Source organism: Eurytemora carolleeae, unplaced genomic scaffold, assembly GCF_000591075.1.
Source record: "Eurytemora carolleeae unplaced genomic scaffold, Eaff_2.0 scaffold192, whole genome shotgun sequence".
In the NCBI taxonomy this organism is placed as follows: Eukaryota; Metazoa; Arthropoda; class Copepoda; order Calanoida; family Temoridae; genus Eurytemora; species Eurytemora carolleeae.
In genome coordinates, this window is record NW_019396100.1 from 204060 (window position 1) to 225341 (window position 21282).

General features: G+C 36.5%; 4 protein-coding genes across 7 annotated transcripts; all 4 read right to left on the reverse strand.

Annotated features, from left to right (window-relative positions):
* Window positions 1-1684: 1684 nt before the first annotated feature.
* On the reverse strand, window positions 1685-8691 carry LOC111694943 (neurofilament heavy polypeptide). Of its 4 annotated transcripts, none has more exons than XM_023464026.1 (14): window positions 8062-8691; window positions 7774-7978; window positions 7558-7687; window positions 7173-7350; window positions 6920-6979; window positions 6383-6749; window positions 6004-6306; window positions 5252-5345; window positions 5016-5084; window positions 4353-4878; window positions 3954-4069; window positions 3691-3769; window positions 3359-3481; window positions 1685-1960 (listed from the first exon to the last, which is right to left on the reverse strand). In XM_023464026.1, exons 1-13 carry the CDS (start codon window positions 8677-8679, stop codon window positions 3401-3403), a joined length of 2826 nt encoding a protein of 941 aa, XP_023319794.1. In that variant the 5' UTR covers window positions 8680-8691; the 3' UTR covers window positions 1685-1960; window positions 3359-3400. The 4 variants fall into 4 exon arrangements, with proteins under 4 accessions (XP_023319794.1, XP_023319793.1, XP_023319792.1 ...); XM_023464025.1 differs by having other exon boundaries at window positions 1685-1973; XM_023464024.1 differs by having other exon boundaries at window positions 1685-1997.
* A 149-nt stretch (window positions 8692-8840) lies between these two features.
* Window positions 8841-14822, reverse strand: LOC111694942 (uncharacterized). The gene is made up of 8 exons (XM_023464022.1): window positions 14730-14822; window positions 14240-14468; window positions 13914-14141; window positions 11420-13774; window positions 10886-11047; window positions 10368-10484; window positions 9824-9978; window positions 8841-9133 (listed from the first exon to the last, which is right to left on the reverse strand). The coding sequence occupies exons 1-8, from the start codon at window positions 14792-14794 to the stop codon at window positions 9028-9030; spliced, it is 3417 nt and encodes a 1138-aa protein (XP_023319790.1). The 5' UTR covers window positions 14795-14822; the 3' UTR covers window positions 8841-9027.
* Window positions 14811-17594, reverse strand: LOC111694945 (calponin homology domain-containing protein DDB_G0272472). Its single transcript, XM_023464028.1, has 8 exons — window positions 17514-17594; window positions 17174-17244; window positions 16773-16899; window positions 16502-16564; window positions 16210-16386; window positions 16070-16144; window positions 15332-15418; window positions 14811-15116 (listed from the first exon to the last, which is right to left on the reverse strand). The coding sequence occupies exons 1-8, from the start codon at window positions 17568-17570 to the stop codon at window positions 14997-14999; spliced, it is 777 nt and encodes a 258-aa protein (XP_023319796.1). The 5' UTR covers window positions 17571-17594; the 3' UTR covers window positions 14811-14996.
* Window positions 17580-19561, reverse strand: LOC111694944 (rac GTPase-activating protein 1). The gene is made up of 3 exons (XM_023464027.1): window positions 19407-19561; window positions 18692-18785; window positions 17580-18592 (listed from the first exon to the last, which is right to left on the reverse strand). The coding sequence occupies exons 1-3, from the start codon at window positions 19499-19501 to the stop codon at window positions 17741-17743; spliced, it is 1041 nt and encodes a 346-aa protein (XP_023319795.1). The 5' UTR covers window positions 19502-19561; the 3' UTR covers window positions 17580-17740.
* Between the last annotated feature and the right edge of the window lie 1721 nt (window positions 19562-21282).

Consider the following 21282-nt stretch of genomic DNA (forward strand, 5'->3'; position numbering starts at 1 on the left):
CAATTCTGAAAACGTATCGACCCAAAAGTACGATTTTGAACATCGACTTTGCGCGCAAACTCAGGATTTACAGATATTTAAAAAGTTTTATGTCTAAAATGAATCCTAAAGAATATGTCCACAACACTACATACTTAGTTCAACTACCTTCCATAGCCGGTCTGTCCCTTTAAGCCAGAATTGGATTTTCTTAAGTTTGAAATTGAATAGGTATATTATATTTATATATGTAGAAAAAGTGTAATGTTAATGTAAAAAGATAGCAATGCATGGAATAAAGTTAGGCTTTTAGTTTAATCGAAAACAAAGTTCCACCTATCCAGGCTCTCCACTGCAGGGGCGGACTAAACCAATATCTCAGACGGGCCCCTTTTTGCGCACGTAAGCGCGCTAAAAAAATTGGCCCCCCCCCTCCAGGAGCTCAGGGGGGCCCGTTGGCACAGGCCCCCCCCCTCCAGGAGCTCAGGGGGGCCCGTTGGCACAGGCCCCCCCTCTAGACCGCCCCTGATCTTCAGATAGCTGACTGATCAGTGATCATGAATCATTATTCATTTGAAATAATGCAATCTAGTTTAGGGTTACCCACAATGGAAACTGTACGGAATTTACATTATCTGTTTCCTTATTTTCACGCTTCTCTGCTACAGTTCATTCATTTACTAAATCATTAAATACCCCATTAGAAGGCTGTTTACAGACAGAAGAGTTCAGTTAACAATGGGCTTGATCTCTTTTATGAGTTTTAGGTCGTCATTACAGTATCATTAAACCCGTACCTTAACAACATATACTTTATGGGTTACCAAGTATATTAAGGTATGGGTTTAATCACGTAACTAAATACGCGACTTCAGAGCCCGAAATTTAAAAGAGTATCGTTGGACAAAACTCCCGATTTTCCTTTTTGGGGTTTTAACATTTGTGTAGATTTTGATTTAAGAGATTCGAAAAAAATGGAGAATATAAACAAACTGAATAAAATAATATTTCATAACAAAAATATTGATATTTACAAAACTGCCTAACCCCATTTGTGAAACCCGGGTTTTAAAACAGGTTTTCAGAACGATACCCTGTCTTAAGTTCTGGGCTCAGTAACCTAGTGATATATACAGGGTAACCCATTAAGGATGAGACTAAGAGATTGTCATGTTTAAAATTTTTTTTTTTAAATACTACTATTTGAATGTTAAATTTGGTGTTCTGCCTACAATTCAATTTTTAACGATTTACTTGATGGGTTGGTCATGAAAGGAACTTATTATCAAATGCAAGGACTCAATATTTCCGTACAGTCATCACTGAAGTCTTAACCGTCCAAGATGGTCAATAAGGTATCGCAAGGAGGCTCACGCACGAATGGAAGGTCGATACGGCACGGGGAAGATCTGGACTTGTCTGACGTCACCGACTGTCCATGTATCTCAAGACAGTTTCTAAGACCCGTGCCCTATATTCCCGAGTTATGACGTAGGCAGTGGACGGAAGTTAGGCTCCCTAGAATTGTATGAACTACCTTACCCTTCTCCGGTGACCATGCTACCGTCGAAGGTAATCCTGTAAACTAAACTTTTTGTAACTCTAATCAAGAGACAAAAATTTTAGTTTGTTTACTCAACGATTCTTAATGCAAAATCATAAAGTTTCATGGTGCAAAAAGGTGCAATAGACTAAATGAATTCAATGGTTTTAAAACTAATATATATTTTCTGTAAAGACGACTTACAATTGTACAAGTTTTAACATAAAATGCGATCGTTGATATACAATGTCAAGTGGTAACAGTTCTTTTAAAAATAAACAAAGGCAAAAATAAATTATCAAAGAAAAATCGAAAATCAAAATAAATTTACATATACAAAAATTTTCAAGATGTTCCAAATATATAGGTTCAGTTCGATATTTTTAAATTATTATATGATGAACCGTGGCCATATTTAAGTTCCTCAGTGGACGCATGCTTAATAAAACCTCTTGTTAGATATTTGTCAATCAATCTCCAGGTTTAGTTCGGTCAGTGTAATCTTAAGGGGGGCACTTGATAAGTTTAGGATGTTTGGAATTCAGGGTTAAATCCAGAAGACACAGGTTTACTTTAGTAATAAATATTTAGTCAATATTGGATGAGGAGAATTGAGGTTAAATGTTGAGAATTGAGGTTAAATGTTGAGGATTGAAGTTAAATGTTGAGAATTGAGGTTAAATGTTGAGAATTGAGGTTAAATGTTGAGAATTTAGGTTAAATGTTGAGGATTGAGGTTAAATGATTGAGGTTAAATGTTGAGGATTGAGGTTAAATAATTGAGGTTAAATGTTGAGGATTGAGGTTAAATGTAGAGGATTGAGGTTAAATGTTGAGGATTGAGGTTAAATGTTGAGGATTGAGGTTAAATGTTAAGGATTGAGATTAAATGTTGAGGATTGAGGTTAAATGTTAAGGGTTGAGGTTAAATGTTAAGGATTGTGGTTATATGTTAAGGATTGTGGTTATATGTTGACAATTGAGGTTAAATGTTGAGGATTGTGGTTAAATGTTGAAGATTGAGGTTAAATGTTGAGGATTGAGGTTAAATGCTTGAGGTTAAATGTTGAGGATTGAGGTTAAATGTTGAGGATTGAGGTTAAATGTTGAGAATTAAGGTTAAATGTTGAGAATTGAGGTTAAATGTTGAGGATTGAGGTTAAATGTTGAGAATTAAGGTTAAATGTTGAAAATTGAGGTTAAATGTTGAGGATTTAGGTTAAATGTTGAGGATTCAGGTTAAATGTTAAGGATTGAGGTTAAATGTTAAGGATTGTGGTTATATGTTGAGGATTTTGGTAATATGTTAAGGATTGTGGTTATATGTTAAGGATTGTGGTTATATGTTAAGTTGTGGTTATATGTTGAGAATTGAGGTTAAATGTTGAGGATTGTGGTTAAATGTTGATTGAAGTTAAATGTTGAGGATTGTAGTTAAATGTTGAGGATTGAGGTTAAATGTTGAGGATTGAGGTTAAATGTTGAGAATTAAGGTTAAATGTTAAATTGAGGTTAAATGTTGAGGATTGAGGTTAAATGTTAAGGATTGAGGTTAAATGTAGAGGATTGAGGTTAAATGTTGAGGATTGAGGTTATATGTTGAGGATTGAGGTTAAATGTTGGGGATTGATGTTAAATGTTGAGGATGGAGGTAAAATGTTGAGGATGGAGGTTAAATTATGAGGATTAAGGTTGAATTTGGAGGATTGAGATCGAATGCGGAGGATTAAGGTTGAATATGGAGGATTGAGGTTGAATATGGAGGATTGAGGTTTCATATGGAAGATTGAGGTTGAATATGGAGGATTGAGGTTGAATATGGAGGATTGAGGTTGCATATGAAAGATTAAGGTTGAATATGGAGGATTTAGACTGCGCTTAGGCAAATGAAAGATCGAACTCTTCAACTTCTGAGAAGTGTGATGTCTGCAGAGCCGCCCATTGATCTAATTTCTTCTCCTAAAATATATATTTTATTGTTAAGTATATACATTATACAGTACAGTTATTACCATTACAAGGATAATCTAAACTTAAAGAACTGATTTTATTTCTCCAACTTCTTTAAGTACTAGATCAAGCAGAAGTCTCAGGTCTATGACACGAGGTTGCAAAGATTTAATCATTATAAAATCAGCTAATGAATCGATTTATCAGTTCCTTTCTACCTTTTGAGTATGTTTCTTCTGTTTAGGTGAGGATGGGATGGATTGGTCAAAGGATACACTGGGTTTATCTTTCTTGGGCCTGAGGCACAAACAACTTTATTTCTTGTAAATACTAAACTAGAATATGTATAATATGTACATGTCGGAAAATCAATCAGTTTTTAAAATCATTTTAATCTTAATTCACGTAAACCTGGATAATTTTTTTTAAAATTACAAAAACTTTTTATTTTAGTGTCGTCGTATTTGATCAAGTTGTTTTCCTGTAGGTTCTGGATACAGAGAGAACACTTGTTTCAAATACCTTCCCGATGTTCTCCTTGTCAGACGAATTCTTTCTCTCCGGACTCACAGCAAGATTCTTCTTCTTGGTTTGAACCTACAGAAAAAAATACATTAAGATGTACTTCGTACAAAGCGTGAGGGTTTCATGAAGCAACATGTTATCTTAATAATATTAAGCGGGTGCCAATAAAATACTTTAGTATTACTAGTTTTAACAAAGTATATATTTTATAGAGAATCTAGATTTTAGTAAAACTGAAAAGTTCCTCTTTTTTTCCATTAAAATCACCAAGAAAATGTTGCCCTTTAAGTGAAATCTAGAACCAAGTTTAAGTAAATTATTAGGTTCCCAAGATTGTAATTAAACTTGAACTTACTCTTTTCCTAGGTAGATCCTTTCCGTTAATTTTACTTGCAATACTTGAAGACATTGATTCAAGGATTGAGGATTGTTCTAGTTTAGGGTTCTTAGAGACCTTCTTCGTCAACTTTTTAATCTTAGTTTTAGCTGCTGGCTTACGCTGGCCCTTTCCAGACTTTAAAACCTCAAAAGCATTCCGGGGAGCTAAAACTTTCTTGGGACTGTGAGATTCCTTTTCCAGGTCCTGAGTAGAGTTTTCGTCCTGGTTAATGGTTGGATTGATAATGTTTAGATCAACCCTGTCTTCAGGTTTAGGATCTTCTATAAACAAGGTGCTGGATCCAATATCCTTCTCAGGTTCAGGTTCAAGTCTCGGCTGACTGGGGTTGGGTTGACTAGGTTTGATTGGTTTCTTCTTCCTGGGACTTGATCTTCCTTTCTCGTGTTTCCTGATCTGGTTTGAGATACTTTCATCCACTTTATTCTTTAGTATCGCTGCAACCTGTCTCATTATTCCAGTCTGGGTTGGGACACCATTAAACCTGAACAATTATTAAGTATTTTTATGTAAGTCAGTTACAAATCAAATCAAATTTTGTTTTTCAGCCTGATTCAAAAAATAAACAACACCGAAAGAGAAATCAAAACATTACTAATTTCAAATATTCTGTTAACTAACCTGTACATCCCAATTTTAGCCTTCTCAGCTGGTTTACTTGCTTCACGGAAACTGTGCAGTGCAGATACCCTGAACATATAGAACAATGTTATCATCAAAATTTTCTATTTAACCAAGCTGTTTAATTTTGGTATTTATCTCAACCAGAAATACAAAAACTAAAACAAACTTTGGCTTCCGTTAATCTTAGATCACACATGGTCTTCTAATTATACCGATTAAAATATTTTCTTTACCTTGAAACATCCATAACTGTTTTTCCTCCGATCCCGGACATATTCTTAACCGGAGACAGGGACATACTCTCACTTCCGCTCAACTCATCGTCATCTTAACAAAATAATCATCAGCGTTAATTCCTTAGGTTCGTTTTGGCGGGTTTTTGGAATTTGAAAAAGTTCCACAAAAATCTCTTGTTTTACAAATTCCAAAATTGTTTATTCTAAGCAAAAGTTTGACACAAAGAAAAGTGCAAGATAAAAAAAGAAGAATATAATTTTCTAGATAGTTTTTTCATTTAAGTTTTAAAATAAAAATATAGTTAAGTTTAATAACAGCAAACTTGAACAAAATACAGCAAGATTTGAAGTAAAGGAGTAAAAAATAAAATAAAAAACGATCAGCACCATTTTACATAAAATTGCATGTTTTTCACAAATAGGAGTAGCAAGAAGAGAACTCGAGACCGAATTTAAAGAATTTGAGCCGAAGTTTAAATTTGTTGACTCCAATTAAATTTTTCAAGATTTAAGCCGGCGCTCAATTCAAACCGGTTTTTGGGAGATTTGAGACGCGGCTTAATTTCATTAAATTCGGACAAATGTACATCATACTCACACCGCATTGTCTACATTCATTAAACAAGCTCTTGTTATGTAACATATGAAATAAATAAATAAATAATACAGAGAAAAAATCCTTTGCACAGTTTATTTTAGATACATTTACCTTATTGGGTGTAGCAAAAGATTGAAATTTGTATAAATACCTGTGTCATCAAATCCAAAAGCATTCTGTATCTGTTCTTTAATGGACTCAGGTTCCTTAGGTTTGGCAGGTTCAAGTTTAGGTGTGGAGGATTTATCATTTCTCAGTAGTTTGGAAAATGTTTTCGGAACTGACGGGGTTTTGTAGGTCACTGGATCATGTTGTACAGAGGATGTAGAGGGTACAGGTTCGGGTTCAGCACTCTGTATCTTAGGTTTACTCCGGGTAGGAACCTTCAGACTACTAGAATACTGAACACTGCTGTAGTTCTGAATACTCATCTCAATCTGAGGTATCTGATCAGCTGAAAAGTAGTTTAATAAATCCTAGACCAGAGCTTTAGTACTCAGAACAATTTTAATATTTGCCGTTAAATTTACCTGAGTCGAAAAAGTTGTGTGCTCCCATTGAAAAATCACTGGAATATCCTAGACCGCTCTGCTCAGTCCTAGGTGGAGGTCGTTGCTGGGTGGGAGCCGGGGGAGGGCAGAATTCTGACAATACAATCTTCGGAATATTTTTAGCGGGCTTTCTTTTTGCGACAGGGGTTTTTAAGTGATGAGTTTCCTTGACAACCTTCTCAATATCTTTCTTAGATCCTTGGTTTCCAAACACAAGGATTCCCTTATTGTCCTTCTTTTTCTTCCTTCTCGTCTTCTTCTTAACTGCTCCGTCATCCTCTGGTCCAAACTCCTCTTCTCCGTAACAATTAGGATCAAAAACGTCCTTTTTGCCAACATCCTCCATCTAGGAAATAACGTTTATAAAACTAGTATTCTCAGGATCTAATTTTTTCCTGCTTTGCATGAAGTATAGATGCTTATCATGTATTAAGAATTTAAAAAATACTAAATAAGCTGAATAGGGGAAAATATAAAAAAGCAGAAAACACGTGTTCCCTGAAATACCGATTTTACCTGGCTTAAGTTGACCGACTTCTTCCAGATCGGAACCCGTGTTGATAAACTCGTGTTTCCCTGAAAATAAGAACACTTAAAAATATTCCTCCATCATTTAGCCATAAAAATATAAACCACAACACTTTGGTTCAAAGCATAATTTTATATGTTCATTCATAGTAACGAAACAGAAAATTTAAGAATTGTACATTTTGAATAGATTTGTAAATAAAAATTTTAAATAGTTATATCCCGATTAATTTGTTAATACCTGGCTCGATGTTTGATTAAAGGACATCTCCTTAGAGTTGGAAAGAATCGATTTACGCGGAGAAGATCTGATCGTGTTGTTCTTAGTACTCTGGTCTAATTTACTCTTTGCAGTACCTCGTCTAGGTTTGGGATCTAACTCTGCTTTCTTAGATCGAGCATACGCAATCCGCTTCTTCCTGGATTTATCAAGGATTAAGATCTTAATTGGAATAAATCAATACTGTTTTATCCAAGTTTAATGGATATTGAATATGGAAGAGATCAAGAAACAAATTTTAAAAAATGTGCTGGACAAATTTCTTCCGTTAATCTTAGTTTGAGACAAGTATAAAATTTGAGATCAAAATAAGAATTTTGATTTAAGGAGTTGGAAATCGAATTACCTTGTTTCGAGCTCAGGTATGTGTTCAGGACCTGGATCAGGTTCGGGTGGTTTCTCCACCTGGAGCAAACTCTTCCTTTTTCTGCCAGCTCCAGCAACAGGGACTGATGGTTTTACAACGTTCTCGGTTTCTTAAATACAACTATGATACAAATATGTAAACCAGAAAATAATATTGGACCTTTTTGAAAATATGAAATTGAAAGTTTACGTTTACCTGGATCCAGATCCTCTAGAAGATTTAATATATCCTTGCTACACAAAGATTTTTTGGTTTCAATTCTAGGATTAGATTTCAGTTTCTCCAGTTGTGTAGATAGTGTTGAGAATACAGGTTTAACAGCTAGTGCACTGTCAGGTTTAGATGTTTGAGAACAGGAACTAGGTTTCTCCAAGCAAGCAGTAAACCCAAAATTGCGTTTCTACAATAAAGAGATAAGAAACCGAGAACATATTCAACAAACAGTTTTCATGATTGAACCCTATTTTTTTATCTACTAATTACCTGCGCAAACTTTTTAGTTGGAGATTCTTCTCCAGTAGGTTTAATCATTCCTCTTTTCCTCCGGGCTCCAACTTTAACTTCAGTAATAGGTTCATCGTCTATACTTTCAGAGTCATTAGTTTTATCATCCAGGTTCATCCCAACACATTCATCCTTCCCCTTCATAGGAACGTCAACAACTTTCTTCTTCCTTCCGGGCTTTCCTCGAGTCTTAGTTTCTAGTGCAGCTTGTATCTCGGAGATGGGTTTATTCATCTCAGGTTCATTTACGGGTACATTTTTAGATAAAGATCTGCGGGGCTTGATCTGTTTCAGGGGTGCCTCGGATCCATTTAATGTTATCTGTACAGGTTCAGGGTTCTCAGTAGTTTTCTTCACTTTTTTTGTGATCTTTTTAGGTTCGTGTCTTTCAACAGTTTCGTTGACTTGCTTTGTAGTAGGTTCAGGTTTCTGGATTTTCTTCTGTCCTTTTAATACACTCAGTTCAGGTTTCTGGATAGTTTCCTTTTCTTTCCTAGTTTTCTGTTTCGGTTCAGGTTTCTCCGGTTTAGCTCCTCTGCTCGCTCTAGTTGCAGCAACAGGTTTTGGAATCTCCTTCGGTTTCCTTTTTGGACCCATGATGTTCTCTGAAAGATCAGGTTTAGAAGAATTGTAGGAAAACTGAATATTTAAACAATATTTAATACATAATTCATAAATGGTCTACATAACTATATAATAACATTAAATCAATATGTGGCACTTTCATAAGGTCGGTTTGATATAAGTAAATTTCTGGATTAGGTTCATTAAAATGATATTTTCTAATCATGTTTTAGATTCATTACTAACTTGATAAAACGGAATCAAGGACCGAATTGTCCAACAACAAATATATTAAAATAAAAGCGAGACTAAAATCATTATGCATATCTGGAAGCCCGAGCAAAAGGAATATAAGAAAGGAATAAAGTTCTTATTTTCTCCTTATATTCTCATCACGTTCTTGATCCTAGAGAGAGAACTAAACTTGCCAATCTTCTCCTTCCTGGAAACTAGTTCAGGTTCACTGCTCTCCGTAGGAAACTTGCGCCTTAAATAAAAACAGGTTTTATGGGTTTAGCTCAAGATCTGGACTAAAGATATTTGTTTTGCAGAAAGTACATGTACCAAGAACCACAAAACTTTTGAAATCTGAATTTTAACCACACCAAAAATCAAATATATGCAATTTAGCAAAGCAGTGTTTCGGATCCGGATCCGGTCGGATCCGTATCATTTGGTCGGATCCGGATCCGTATCAGGAAACGTTGATATGGATCCGGGTAGCGCCAAAAATTAACCAAAACCATGGAATAAATAAATCAAAATGGTTCGTAAATGTATTATTTACATGACGAAAATTTTTCAAAATTATCTTTAATAATTTAATGTTTACATTTATATAATAGTAATGACGACATTTTTAACTTTAGGATTACTATAGTTTATAAATTATAACCGGATCCGGATCCATCATCACGGATGCGGATCCGCGGATCCGAATCAAAATGATATGGATCCGAAACACTGTAGCAAAGGATGAGATTGTTCTCACAAACTTCTTCGTAAATTTATTGTTGAGGGTTACTTTTGAATTATTCATCAAGTTTTGTATACAATGTGAGCTTGAAACAAATATTGAATCTCTCAGCATAAATCTACCATGTACAATGTTCATACTACTTAAAAGAAGAAAACTCTAAAGAAGATGAGGAATGGATTTGTTAAAACTCTACTATACCTCCAGAGTTGAGGATAAGATTCTTTAAATTTCTTCATTTTCTTTGATTTCTCTTTGTCCGACATCTTAGTGTCTGTCAGTATAACTTGAAGGAGATCCATAAGACCAGCTTCAGCTCCGCTCAGTTTAGAGCTCTCATACTCACTTTTTGTAACCTTAAAATTAACCTTTAATACAACTTATAAAGCTATGCGAGGTGAAATCTGTAAAGCTACTTAGACAACTGAGGTGAAGAGAATCCTTTCAGACATTGACTATAAATCCTTCTTAAATCTGTTTATCTGAAATCAACTTGGTGATAAATAATAGTGCAAACCCGTTTTAAGGGATTTGAATATAAAAATAGTGCCTCTTTTAGAGAATGGTTCAAATTAGACTTTTATTAGAATAGAAATATTTCATAAAAATAACTTTTGTTTTAATTAGTAATGGTAAACTATCAAGAAATCAATGCGCCCCTCTCTAAGACAAACTCAACAAACCAAATCAAACAGCTGTAGAGTGTAGATCGTACAACCTTCCTGAGATGATGAAAACTAATTACCTGTCTACAGTAGGTTACAGGATAAGGATCTTCTCCAGCTTGTATTCTACGGTTTACTAAACTCTGATAAACCTTCTCCTCAACTTCACGTCTTAAACTCTGTGGCGGACTCCAGATCTAAATTTGATCATCAAGTAAAAAACATCAGACAAAGCCTGATATTAATTTTTGTCCGATGACAATTTTGAGAGAAAATTTCCATAAGACCTTTTGAAGTACGAAGTCAGACTTTGATATTGATATATTTATTATCGATCTGTTATAGAAGGCAGCGAACTTTTGAGTTTGAATTAAGCCAAAGAATGATCCAACTACAGAGAAGCCAATGGTGGTTATCTACAGTTTATATAGCACTGCAACGTATAAAAATAATGATTGCCTAGGAATTCCGAGTTTTCTTAAATATCTTTGTCATTTGTTCCTGATCTATCCTTCTACACCCTCCTTAGTTTTCTTTACTGAACTCCGACTAGGCCAGAAAATAAATTAGATTTTATTTAAATACATAATTTTCTTACCTCATCATATTTGTCGAGGAAAAGATTAACAATTTTCCTGTTAATCTCCTGGTTAGTAGCGTAGATATCTCCAGGTCGGAGAATAACCTCTGTAAAGGTGAGAACAGATAGTTCTCTGTTGGATATTTTCTGATCGAGCCTTAGGTCTGAGTTAAGAGCAACCTAATATAATATTCAGAGTAATCAACAAGTAAAAATGTGTGTAAATCGATTCAGGGGTTCATTAAGCCGAGTAAACATTGTAACTAAACCCAAAACTAAATCCAAAGCTAAATCCAAAACTAAACCCAAAACTAAACCCAAAACTAAACCCAAAACTAAACCCAAAAATTTCCCCTCAACGACGTAAAAAAAATCGGCCACATAGAAATATGCCAGTCCTTAAAATCTGCCAAATTTTTCTTAGACCTCTCACAAAATCCCTAAATGAAACCATGTGATTCAGTTGAATTTAAATTTTGTGTGCATTGAGTAATTATGCATTAATTATCAAAAATAAATTACTAAGGCTCTAGATAATGTTTAAATATTTACCTTTTTGATGAATTTTAGCAAAAGTTGCAACTTTCTTCTATTAGAAGGTGGGAGTAGGAGAGTCAGTAGTTTAAAAATATCAATTGCCATCTCCTCAACCTTTCCAGGATTGCTAGTAAGAACTTGTAGCTTCTCTACAAGAACATTGTGAGGAACTTGTTTAGAGAACCTAGCATAGTTAAGGTCTGCTCCGGAGCTGGATTGAGGAAGATGAACAAGACGTATTGGGTTGGATGATCTACTCAGGTCTGAATATCGTCCACTGTCAATAGTAGCCTGACTACACCTGGAGGCACGAGCTCCTGTATCCCGTCTGAAGGTCTCAGGACGGAGTGAATGTTGAGATGATTGTGGACGCTGAGAACGGTTTGGGTACTGAGAAGGACGCATGGTTGAGGTGTAGGGATGGGTTGAATCATGCACTAAGTAACGTTGTATCGGTCCAGGACCAACTCTTGTGTAAATAGTTTCTCGTCCATGTTTCTCCGATGCAACAGAGTTAGTTACATCGGAGTTTAAACAGTTGTAAGGTTCGGCACGCACATAGATACAATTCTCCGGTTCAACAACACTCCGAGGTTTAGGGTTCTGCTGGTTGTTGTTGAGAGGAGGCTGTAGATTTATCTGAGTACTTGTGCGAGGAAAACTTCCCTTAGGAGTTTCAGGTTGGTTGTTTGCCAGCCGGTAGCTTGTATTATACTTCCCGTGCCGGTTAAAGGAAACTGGACTCAGGTCACTGATTTCTTCAGAAGCAAGCGGTGCTGAGAGATAGTTAGGAATAGGACTTAGTTCCAAACCTTGATTTATATAACAATGTCGGGAGGATCCACTTACTCTAGGATAGTTCTCATAGTTTTCATATCTCACATCTGTATCCGTATCATATCCTAGACGGTCTGTACTAGCGTTCCTCCATCTTCTCTTCTTTTTTTCCTTTCTTAAAGCTTTAGATTCAATTAAACTTTTATCTCGAATCTCCTCGGCTCGTTCTCTGGCAATCTCCAGCTGATCACATGAAGATCTCAGATCTCCTGAAACCTGTCTGTACTTAAACATAAAATCCTCTTCAAATTTGGTTTCTCTGTCAAGCAAGTTATCTACACTGGAGTATCCCCTGATGGGAGTTTTACTGATGGGTTGAGAGGGAAACCCACTGGTTGAGTTTAACTGTCTGGTCCGTCCTGGAATACCGGATGGTCTGGAGATGCGGCTATCCGGAGTGTCCGCAAACCCTCCATTAACAAACCCTCGACCGTCCGCATCTCCAGGTTGCTGAGAAGGTTTCCGTCTATCCTGGGATTCCATGACGGCAATAGATTTCCTAAACCGGCTTGTTCTCTTCCATTTAGGTATTCTCTTAAGACTACTACTGGATACCTGCTCCATAGATTCTAGTTTATCCTGCTCTGCAGCATCAGTCTGGGTTGAGGTTGATTTGGTGCTCCAGTCCGTGGATATATGAGAAAGAGAACGTCCCGACCAGGTTCTACGGATATGAAGAACCTCGTGTTCTCTCTGAGGAACTATCCTGGTGATGGGAGACTCCTCCACGAAGGCAGTCTCGAAGCATGTGTTCGGAGGAAGGAACTGTTTCATGATTGCAGTTGTGGACATGTCAGGGGAGAGAGAGCTGGGTGAAATTGTATCAAAGGTTGAATGTCCACTAAGAGTAGAGTTTGTATTATTACTGGATTGTAAACTACTGGTTGCAAGAGGAGGGAGAACCTGAAAGGTGTGGCGAATTTTTGCTACTCTTTCAGTGTGCGAGAGAGCAGAAAACTCCTCAGATTGATCCGACATTGTAAAGAATTCATTATCTAGGTTGGTTTGTGTGAACGGTCGAGTACATGCTCTAGTCACGGAGCCAGGATGAACCCCGCAGGACTTGTCAGGATTAATCGGATAAGGGGTTGGAAGGACGGGTGTGCTATTATCCCTCTCAGCTTTCAAATACGCGTCTATAAAGAAATCGTAGAGAGGGAATGTGGAGAGAGGACCAGGTAATCCAAGGAAATAATCTTTGACAACGTTGAAAACATCATGTTCGAATCCAGTGTAGTTGGGTAGGCAACTCTCCTTACCGTTCACTGTTCTTAATTGTTTCGGCCAGTTCGCTAAACATTTCATAGCGGAGAGAACCCAGTGCGGGAGATCTTCACTCTTCTCTTCAACCTGAACTATCCCCTTAGCAGAGACACGAGTCATATTATGCATTACAGTTTCAATATCCATCTGACCGGCGTAGTCTAGCCTCTCAGTGTGCTGTTTACTTAGAGCTCTTGTCAGCTGATCCATGTAAACACGTCGCCAGGTGTCATCGTTGTCAAGGATTATTAACGAATTCGAGGGCAAAGCCTAAAACAGAGATTAATTAACAAGTTAAATATTTTGTTCAAAGAGATGAGAACGGATCGAAGATATTTTTTAGGTTAAAAGAATAGAAAATTAAAACTTAAAAGTTTTAGCTTTATGCTAGAAATAATTAAATAATTACCTGGAAATAAGACAAATTTAACTGTTTTTTCATTTCTTCTTTTATCTTCCTACTCGAGCTTTTCTCTCGTTCTGGTTTCTCGGCTACATTCTCTTCATCCCGCTCCTTACTCCGGGGAGCATGCGGAGTATTTCCGGTATCGGAGAGAGGTTTCCGATCCATCTTCCCTGGAGTTCGCAGGTTTCTCACTGGACTTTTATTACTAAATCTATACAATTCTCCGGACACCTGAACGGTAAATAAAATTGTCGATTTATTTTAATCATTTTATGTTCCCTGGCCAATGACAAAATTGAAAATCTGGATTTGAAATAAAAAATGTTTACCTTGAATTCTTCATCATTAGAATCCTCTCTCACGTTTTCAATGATCCCGGCCCTGTAGAGTTTCTGAAGGAGAAGGACGGTTTGCTCCTTGGTCACCTCAGCTCCGAAGTTTGGATTCTTCTGCAGACTTTTCTGCAACCAGTCTACAGCATCCGTAGAACTGAAACAGTTCTCGTAGGTTCTCATGTTCTTCTTGTGTTTCTTCAACGGCATTCCACTCCGGAAATTCCTAATTATCAAATATCATGAGTGTAAGTAATTACTAAGGGCATGGGTCAAAATCAAAGAAATAATTTTTACTAAACATTGCATCTTTTTATTTTAAAGGGTTATGGAAAACATGACTGCATAGACAAATTTAAACAATAAATTAAAAACCATTCCCAATCCCTATCCCCCAATACATAAGGTATTTATTTCATTCCCACCTCTCATTATTTTCCCATCTGCCGGCAGTATGAAATTTAGGTCAGGGATGATAAAGATCTACCTTATAATGGTGTTCCATAGTTTAGTAGCCCGCCAGGGTCCCGATATCTCCTCTCCTGATTCCATTCTAACCAATCATTTGTCTAAAATATATTCACAGTTTGAATAAAACCGTACCATGTTCAACGATTAAAAATATATATGTAAAATACTTTAGTTTCACTCGGATTTCTGACCCTGTTACAAGAATGTGTGTAAATATAAAGTTAAAGCTGCAGATGACAATTTCCGGGACATCACAAATTAATACTGAAAGGTTAGGTGAAGTTTAAGCTGACTCTGGTCCCAGGTCTAGCTGGAGTTTCTCCTTGTTCTGCCGAACCATCTCAGCTTTCTTGTTCCTCTCCTCAAGCTTAGCTTTCAACTCCTGCTCTTTTCTTTCGCGTTCCTGGGGTAAACATCATATGAAAAATCAACCAGGAATATTAAAAAAAGCATTTTTATTTATTTTAAAAGATACGATTTCTTTTAAAATGTTCATAATCCCGGACCACTATTGAACAAAATAAACGATTTTTTTTGTTTTTGAATATCGTAACTAACAAATTTCTACCAATTTCAAGACTAAAATTACAATGTTAAGATTTATAAAATAAGCTTAACCTTAGCTGCCTTCTCTAGCTTGAGGTTGAGGGTTGTTCCAACCTTGTTCTCCTGGTCCTGGAACAGCTTGTCGTGACTGTATCGAACCTGGAGATTAGAATTAGTGTAAACCATGAGCAAAATTTTGAAACTTACTCTAGAATAATTTAAAATAGTTCCAAGACTTAATTTTATGTAAAACTAGCTGAAGGGCCCGGCGTTGCCAGTGTAAAATTTTTTAAAAAGCCAATATCACCCCCCATGAGTGTCCATATATATATATATAATGTTGCGTACAGCTGGCCAAACAGCTCGAGCGATTGGGCTGAATTATATATACGAATGTCTTGTTTTATTATATGTGGTAAAATGGCAATTAAAGGTCATGATTTGAATAAAGTAGGAAAAGAGAAGGAAGAAAATGTATAAAATAGCTAGAATGAGGGATTAACAATAGGCCATGATTTGGATTAAGTAGGAAGAGAGGAGGGAAATCAATAGAATAGTTAGAATTACGGACATAATTAAAAGGAGTTAGGGGGACGGAACAAAATTAAAGTAGAGATAGGACGGATTGGGCACTGGGCAGACAAATGTGAAGAAATTAAGTTAGGACAGATAGAAATAGGAAAGTTAATTCTAGTCCGCTAAAGAATGGACGAAACAGTAAAACACCAATTACAAGTATAAAAACGATGCAAGTTTAGACTGTTCTTGAAAAATTACAAGAAAAATATTAGAATGAAAAACTATATTTACTTCAGCAACATATTCCTCGTGTTCTTTCATTTTATTGACAAGTTCCTCCAGCTGTTCATCTCTCTTCTCTTGAGCCTAGACAGTAGACACACTTACGTATATATCTTATAAAGATTTGAAAAAAAAAGGAGTTCTCATACCTTGGCAAGTTTAGCTTTAAGAGCGCATTCAGCAGACACTCTAGCAGCTTCTGTTTGTATTTCAAGATCCTTCTGTAGTCGTTCAACCCTAGCCAGCTTATCTGCGAGCTTCTCCTTGTTCTTTATCATCTCCGCTTGACGGTTCTTCTCCTGGTTCTCCAGTTTAGTCTCCAGAATCTTCAATAAATCAGGGTTAGAATTTGTATCAAAATTAGCACAGGGTCGGATTTATTGAGAAGGATTCAGGGGTTGAAGTATGTATTTATATCTCTGAAAACATAACAAAACTTACCTCTTTGGATTTTTGAGATTTTTCAGTGTTTAATTCCTCCTTCTTTATCTTTGCGGTTTCGACCTGAATAAAGTTTTTTTTTAATGAAAAAATTAATAAATTTATCCACCCAAGTAAAAAAGAATTGTGAATTAGTTTTGATGTAATAAAGAACTGATTAGCTCCCTATTGATCATTACTAACAGTACTATGTGTGTTCCAAGTTTTCATACATAAATTAGATACCCGACCAGTTAGCACCCTTGAGGTATTGAGATGTAAAAAAATTAACCTTGGCGAGCTGTACAGATATATTCTTTGCTCTGAGTTTGTCCAGCATCTCCCTCCTACCACTAGCTGCTGCCAGCTTCTCCTCTATCTCCTTCTGGGTGGCAGGTGAGGACGGAACGGATGCAGGTCTAGGGAATAGATCGAACTATACAATGTTATAAGATCAATTACTAAAGAACATTGAATATACAAGAACAGTTAAAAATGGATTTGGATGTGCAAGAGCATTTAAAGAGGTCAATATTGAAAAACTTTTAAAATCTTAATAGCGTCAACCGGATTTGTATAGAACAAAATTTTGCATGTGCATTTGCAATACAGGAATTTGTACGATATACGATATACAGTTTACGCTCCGTAAGAATAAATTTATTGAATAATAATCTTTTGATAAATTCTTACTTAGGACTTGGTTTGAGAGCAGGGGATAGAACAATTTCCAACTTCAAACCTCCAGGAGTTTTCTGCTCACTCTAAAAATAAATACAACTTAACCATTCTCCGTAAATATTGCTACATCTTGAAGGGGTTATGTGACCCCCTTTTCACAGTAACTTATTGGATTTAAAACGGTTCCCTTTGTCTGATCAAGAATGAATGGGATATCGTAGTTTTCTGGCTGAACATTGACTAATCTCAATTGTGGTTTCTCTGTAAAAGTAACTTTGGGATTATGCAGCAACGACAATGAAGGAATTCGACACTTTCCAAGACATTTAGTTTCTATATGATCAGTACTCACCACAACTAGTTTCTCCATATCCTCAACCTTCAATTCGTTCAACGACTTGTCAGACATTTTGTTATCTATACAAATATTTAAAAATTAAAATTTACGGCGATTCTGAACTAGTGATTTAGATACAACACGACATATGTATAAATAAAGATTAAGAAAGACGTGATTGTTTACTAAATAAATAACTTTGGTGGTTGAAAAGTTTGGGTACTGAGTAGTTAGCTGCGGAATTAACGAAGCATAGGAGATGCAAAATACGGCTTCTTGGTTGGAGATCTATTTCTCTCTGTCCGCGGAGTTCGACAAACCTCCGGCGATCCTCTTTTGGAGCAAATCGGTACACGATCTGAGCACTCTGTGTGAAAAACGATGCGACATGGTCCGCACTTGTAGGCGATCTTTCCAAACTTTATCCTCTTGTCACACACAATACATTTCTCAGACTTGATCATCGTTTTATGTGAGAGAATATGTCCGGAGGAGGGCGCAGGAGAGTTAGAAAAACTTTTAGGAGCCTCACTCTTGTCAAAAAGACTGTTTGCTCTGGGTCTAGGTTCAGGTTCCTCAATGACAGGTTGCTCACGTGTATCTTCAAGAACGGCCATACTACGGGACCGACGGGTGCGCTTTCTGATGTTGAAATTCTCGCTTCGAGGACTAGCGATATTCTCCAGAATATTTCCAACAGCATTATCATGTCCCCGACTCCGAGATCGTTTCCTGGTACTTGTTCTCAGATCAATCCTGGAGCAAGAGTCAAGGAAATCTCTTGTATCGTCAAAACTGAAATCGTCCACGTCCCGAACACTATCCTCGTCTATGTGACACTTCTTAAGAATTCCTTTTGGCGTATTAGGATACGGAGAGGAGAAAGCATCGTTTGTGAAATCCATGGTTCCCATATGCTTAATCTTACTAAGCTTAACCTCGTCCACAAGATGATCATCCATCACGAGCTGGCGAAGAAGGAGGAGCTGGGAGCTCAACCTATCCCTCTCTAACTCAGCCTTCTTCCGCAAATTTAACTCGTTGTCCAGCATAGTTCGAGCATGAGAAAGTTTGTGCTCTAGCCCTCCTATCTCCTAAAGTAATTCTAATTGAGGATTACAAAATCGTGTTAAATGAGCTTTCGTGTTTTATTACTCAATAAAAAAGATTTGCATTGTCAACTACATAATAACCTGACAAGCTTTCGCGAGTTCTATTCCAAGGCGCTGGCATTCGAGCTCCGCGTTCTCCCATCTTCGCCGGTTCACGCCTGCGTTTAGGACAAACCTAATGAATATATGTTTAAAAAAGAAAATATACGGAAACACAAGAACGGACAAGACTTGAATCCAAAGTTGTTGAAAATGAAAAAATCGCTGTAATTTCCTAGAGAACGATTTTTGGATCCCCCCCCCGTCCTATCAATTTTTTACATGGATCTTAAATGTGAGACATGTGGCCGCAGCACTCGGCCCCTAGCATGTCATGGCCGCAGCGCTCGGCCCAAAAAGTGTCGTAACCTAACCTAACCCTAAATAAATACTAATTTAATGTTGAAAAAGCGGTCATGTACAAAATAGATAGGAGGGGGGGGGGGTCAAAAAATCGTTCTCTAAGACGGACCCAAAATCGCCCCCTTATTTACAGATACACACTGAAAAGGGCCGTTGTACCTTGCAGCGCTAGATTAGGGGGCCGGGTACTGTGGCCACATGACCAATTATTCCATGTGACACATATAAGGATATGAGATGCATGTCAAAAGATTAGGAATTACTCTCATCATCTGAGATATGATCAGAACTCCCCAACACAGACATCGTTAGAATAACCCGCCCGTTATTGCTTGTCAAAACAGAACATTTCTTTTAAAGAAAAAAGTAAATAAATTAAAGACAAGAAATTAACCTCAAGAACTGTTCATCATCTGAGGTTTGAAGAACATTACAGTTCCTCGTTAGCTCGTCAAACTTAAGAACCAAAGATAGCTCTTCCTCACTCATCCTTCTCAAATTCACGTTAGCTTTTTCTATAATAGGTTATCTGAAAAAGTTATTTGTTTATCACATTAAAAAAACAACAAAAAACTAAAAAAAACGTTTTAATAATGTAACAAATCCAGTTGCATAATGAATACTTCTTAATTTTAATCCTATTTTGCAGTCAAATTCCACAAACGTAAAATATATTCGGTTCCTATTTTGAATTTTGGAGCCATGACACTTTTTTGTCTAACCATGCGACTGATTGGCCAAAATTTGAAAACTCGCTGTGATTGGTCCAATTCGGAAAGAAGTAATGATACAATATGCGCGGGAAAATACAAAACAACTAAAAATCGTCTTCGTTAATTTGCGCATTTCTTCTAACGTTGATTGATTCAAAAATTACTTTTCCATTTCACATTAACAATGATGGATTTTAAATGGTGTAAAATATTAAAGAAGCTGGCAGGCGGGGGGGGGGGGCTTAGCCTACCCTGGATTAGTAAAATATATATGGTTCATGTTGTACAATGCAATAAACGCGTTTTAGTATTCAGTGTGGGGGAATTGGGGTCGGAAGCCCCACCCTATCACAAGATAGGGAAGGCAACCTCCCCCGCACAGCTTCCGAACCTCATTTTATCTATATGCAGTATTGTGCGTCCCTAGGGCTTCCAATCATCCTCCAAACAGTCTTCCGGGGATGTTCTTATATTTATAATCGTCAATTTCTACTTAAAACAGGACTAATTCGATTATTTAAGCACGCTATTTCATCCATTGTATCCGTCACATGAGTCACATCGTCATAATATTTCTTTTCTTTTTGACAATAAAAGTTCGGGCTGGAAAAACCAAAACTTTGTAGATTTTGTTTGAATCCCCATATTGCTTCCGAACCTCGATGTTCGAAAGCATTATAAGGGGCCCGATCCTTCTGTTTGCTGACGAAACGCGTAATAGTTTTTACCTGCAAAAATGCATTAAACAACTTAATAAAAGGCCATTTTCGTTAGGCTTAGATTAAATTTGTAAAATGTAAATTAAAATGTAATTATATTTTATTAGCGATTGTAAAAAAGATGGTTTTAAAATCATTAAGTTATCAAGGCGCGCAACTAAGGGATGCCCCATGAATTAAGATATTTTAATTACGTTCCCAATTTTTAAACAGAAGAAAATAAAAAGAAAGAATATTGGCATAGATTTGTTCTAAAGTTTCAGTTCCCGTTTATCCGGAAATGAAAGCTGTTTTCAGGGTTGTATAGGATTCACCTCTTGCAAAATAACGTTTTATTCACAAGTTTAGGAATTTGTGAAATTTAGAAAATTAACAATAGAAGTCTTAATCTCTATTAAAGTAGAGTTTTCATACATATTGTTTTATAACATCATAAACTTTATCATCATGTTTAGATTTTTCAATAAAAAGTTTTTGATGGATGTAAAAGCCAAATATTATTTTATTGGAGAAATATTTGTTATTATAGATAAGAATGCTGAAGTTGCGAAGACTTGGAGACGTAACGCAAGGCACGGAGATGATTTTGATTGGCAGGAGTAGCTTCTCAGGACTCCTCAACTTCTACCTCAACCGATTAGATGATAAAATTGAAAAAAAGTGTCCCAAATGTCAAACCACACCTCATGATACAAACCACCTGCTTAATTGTCAAGCAAATCCAACCAGCCTATGGACCCACCCTATCGAAGCCTCTAATTTCCTTGGAGTGGAGGAACTCAAAGATTCTGACCAAGGCCAAGGAAGCTACAACAACAACATTGGCTAGGAGTTCATT

Excerpts from the sequence above, each read along its gene's own strand:
- LOC111694944 (XM_023464027.1), bottom strand. The coding sequence starts at position 19,501 with ATGAGTGAGGAAGAGCTATCTTTGGTTCTTAAGTTTGACGAGCTAACG. Across the intron at positions 18,786-19,406 it reads GATGATGAACAGTTCTTGAG|GTTTGTCCTAAACGCAGGCG; the intron begins GTTAATTTCTTG and ends TATATTCATTAG. Across the intron at positions 18,593-18,691 it reads AACTCGCGAAAGCTTGTCAG|GAGATAGGAGGGCTAGAGCA; the intron begins GTTATTATGTAG and ends GAATTACTTTAG.
- LOC111694943 (XM_023464026.1), bottom strand. The coding sequence starts at position 8,679 with ATGGGTCCAAAAAGGAAACCGAAGGAGATTCCAAAACCTGTTGCTGCA. Across the intron at positions 6,750-6,919 it reads AGTCGGTCAACTTAAGCCAG|ATGGAGGATGTTGGCAAAAA; the intron begins GTAAAATCGGTA and ends GTTATTTCCTAG. Across the intron at positions 4,879-5,015 it reads GCTAAAATTGGGATGTACAG|GTTTAATGGTGTCCCAACCC; the intron begins GTTAGTTAACAG and ends ATAATTGTTCAG.
- LOC111694942 (XM_023464022.1), bottom strand. The coding sequence starts at position 14,794 with ATGGAATCAGGAGAGGAGATATCGGGACCCTGGCGGGCTACTAAACTA. Across the intron at positions 13,775-13,913 it reads TAAATTTGTCTTATTTCCAG|GCTTTGCCCTCGAATTCGTT; the intron begins GTAATTATTTAA and ends TCTCTGTTTTAG. Across the intron at positions 9,979-10,367 it reads CTGTAACCTACTGTAGACAG|GTTACAAAAAGTGAGTATGA; the intron begins GTAATTAGTTTT and ends GTTAATTTTAAG.
- LOC111694945 (XM_023464028.1), bottom strand. The coding sequence starts at position 17,570 with ATGTCTGACAAGTCGTTGAACGAATTGAAGGTTGAGGATATGGAGAAA. Across the intron at positions 16,387-16,501 it reads AATCTCAAAAATCCAAAGAG|ATTCTGGAGACTAAACTGGA; the intron begins GTAAGTTTTGTT and ends GATTTATTGAAG. Across the intron at positions 15,419-16,069 it reads ACGAGGAATATGTTGCTGAA|GTTCGATACAGTCACGACAA; the intron begins GTAAATATAGTT and ends TCTAATCTCCAG.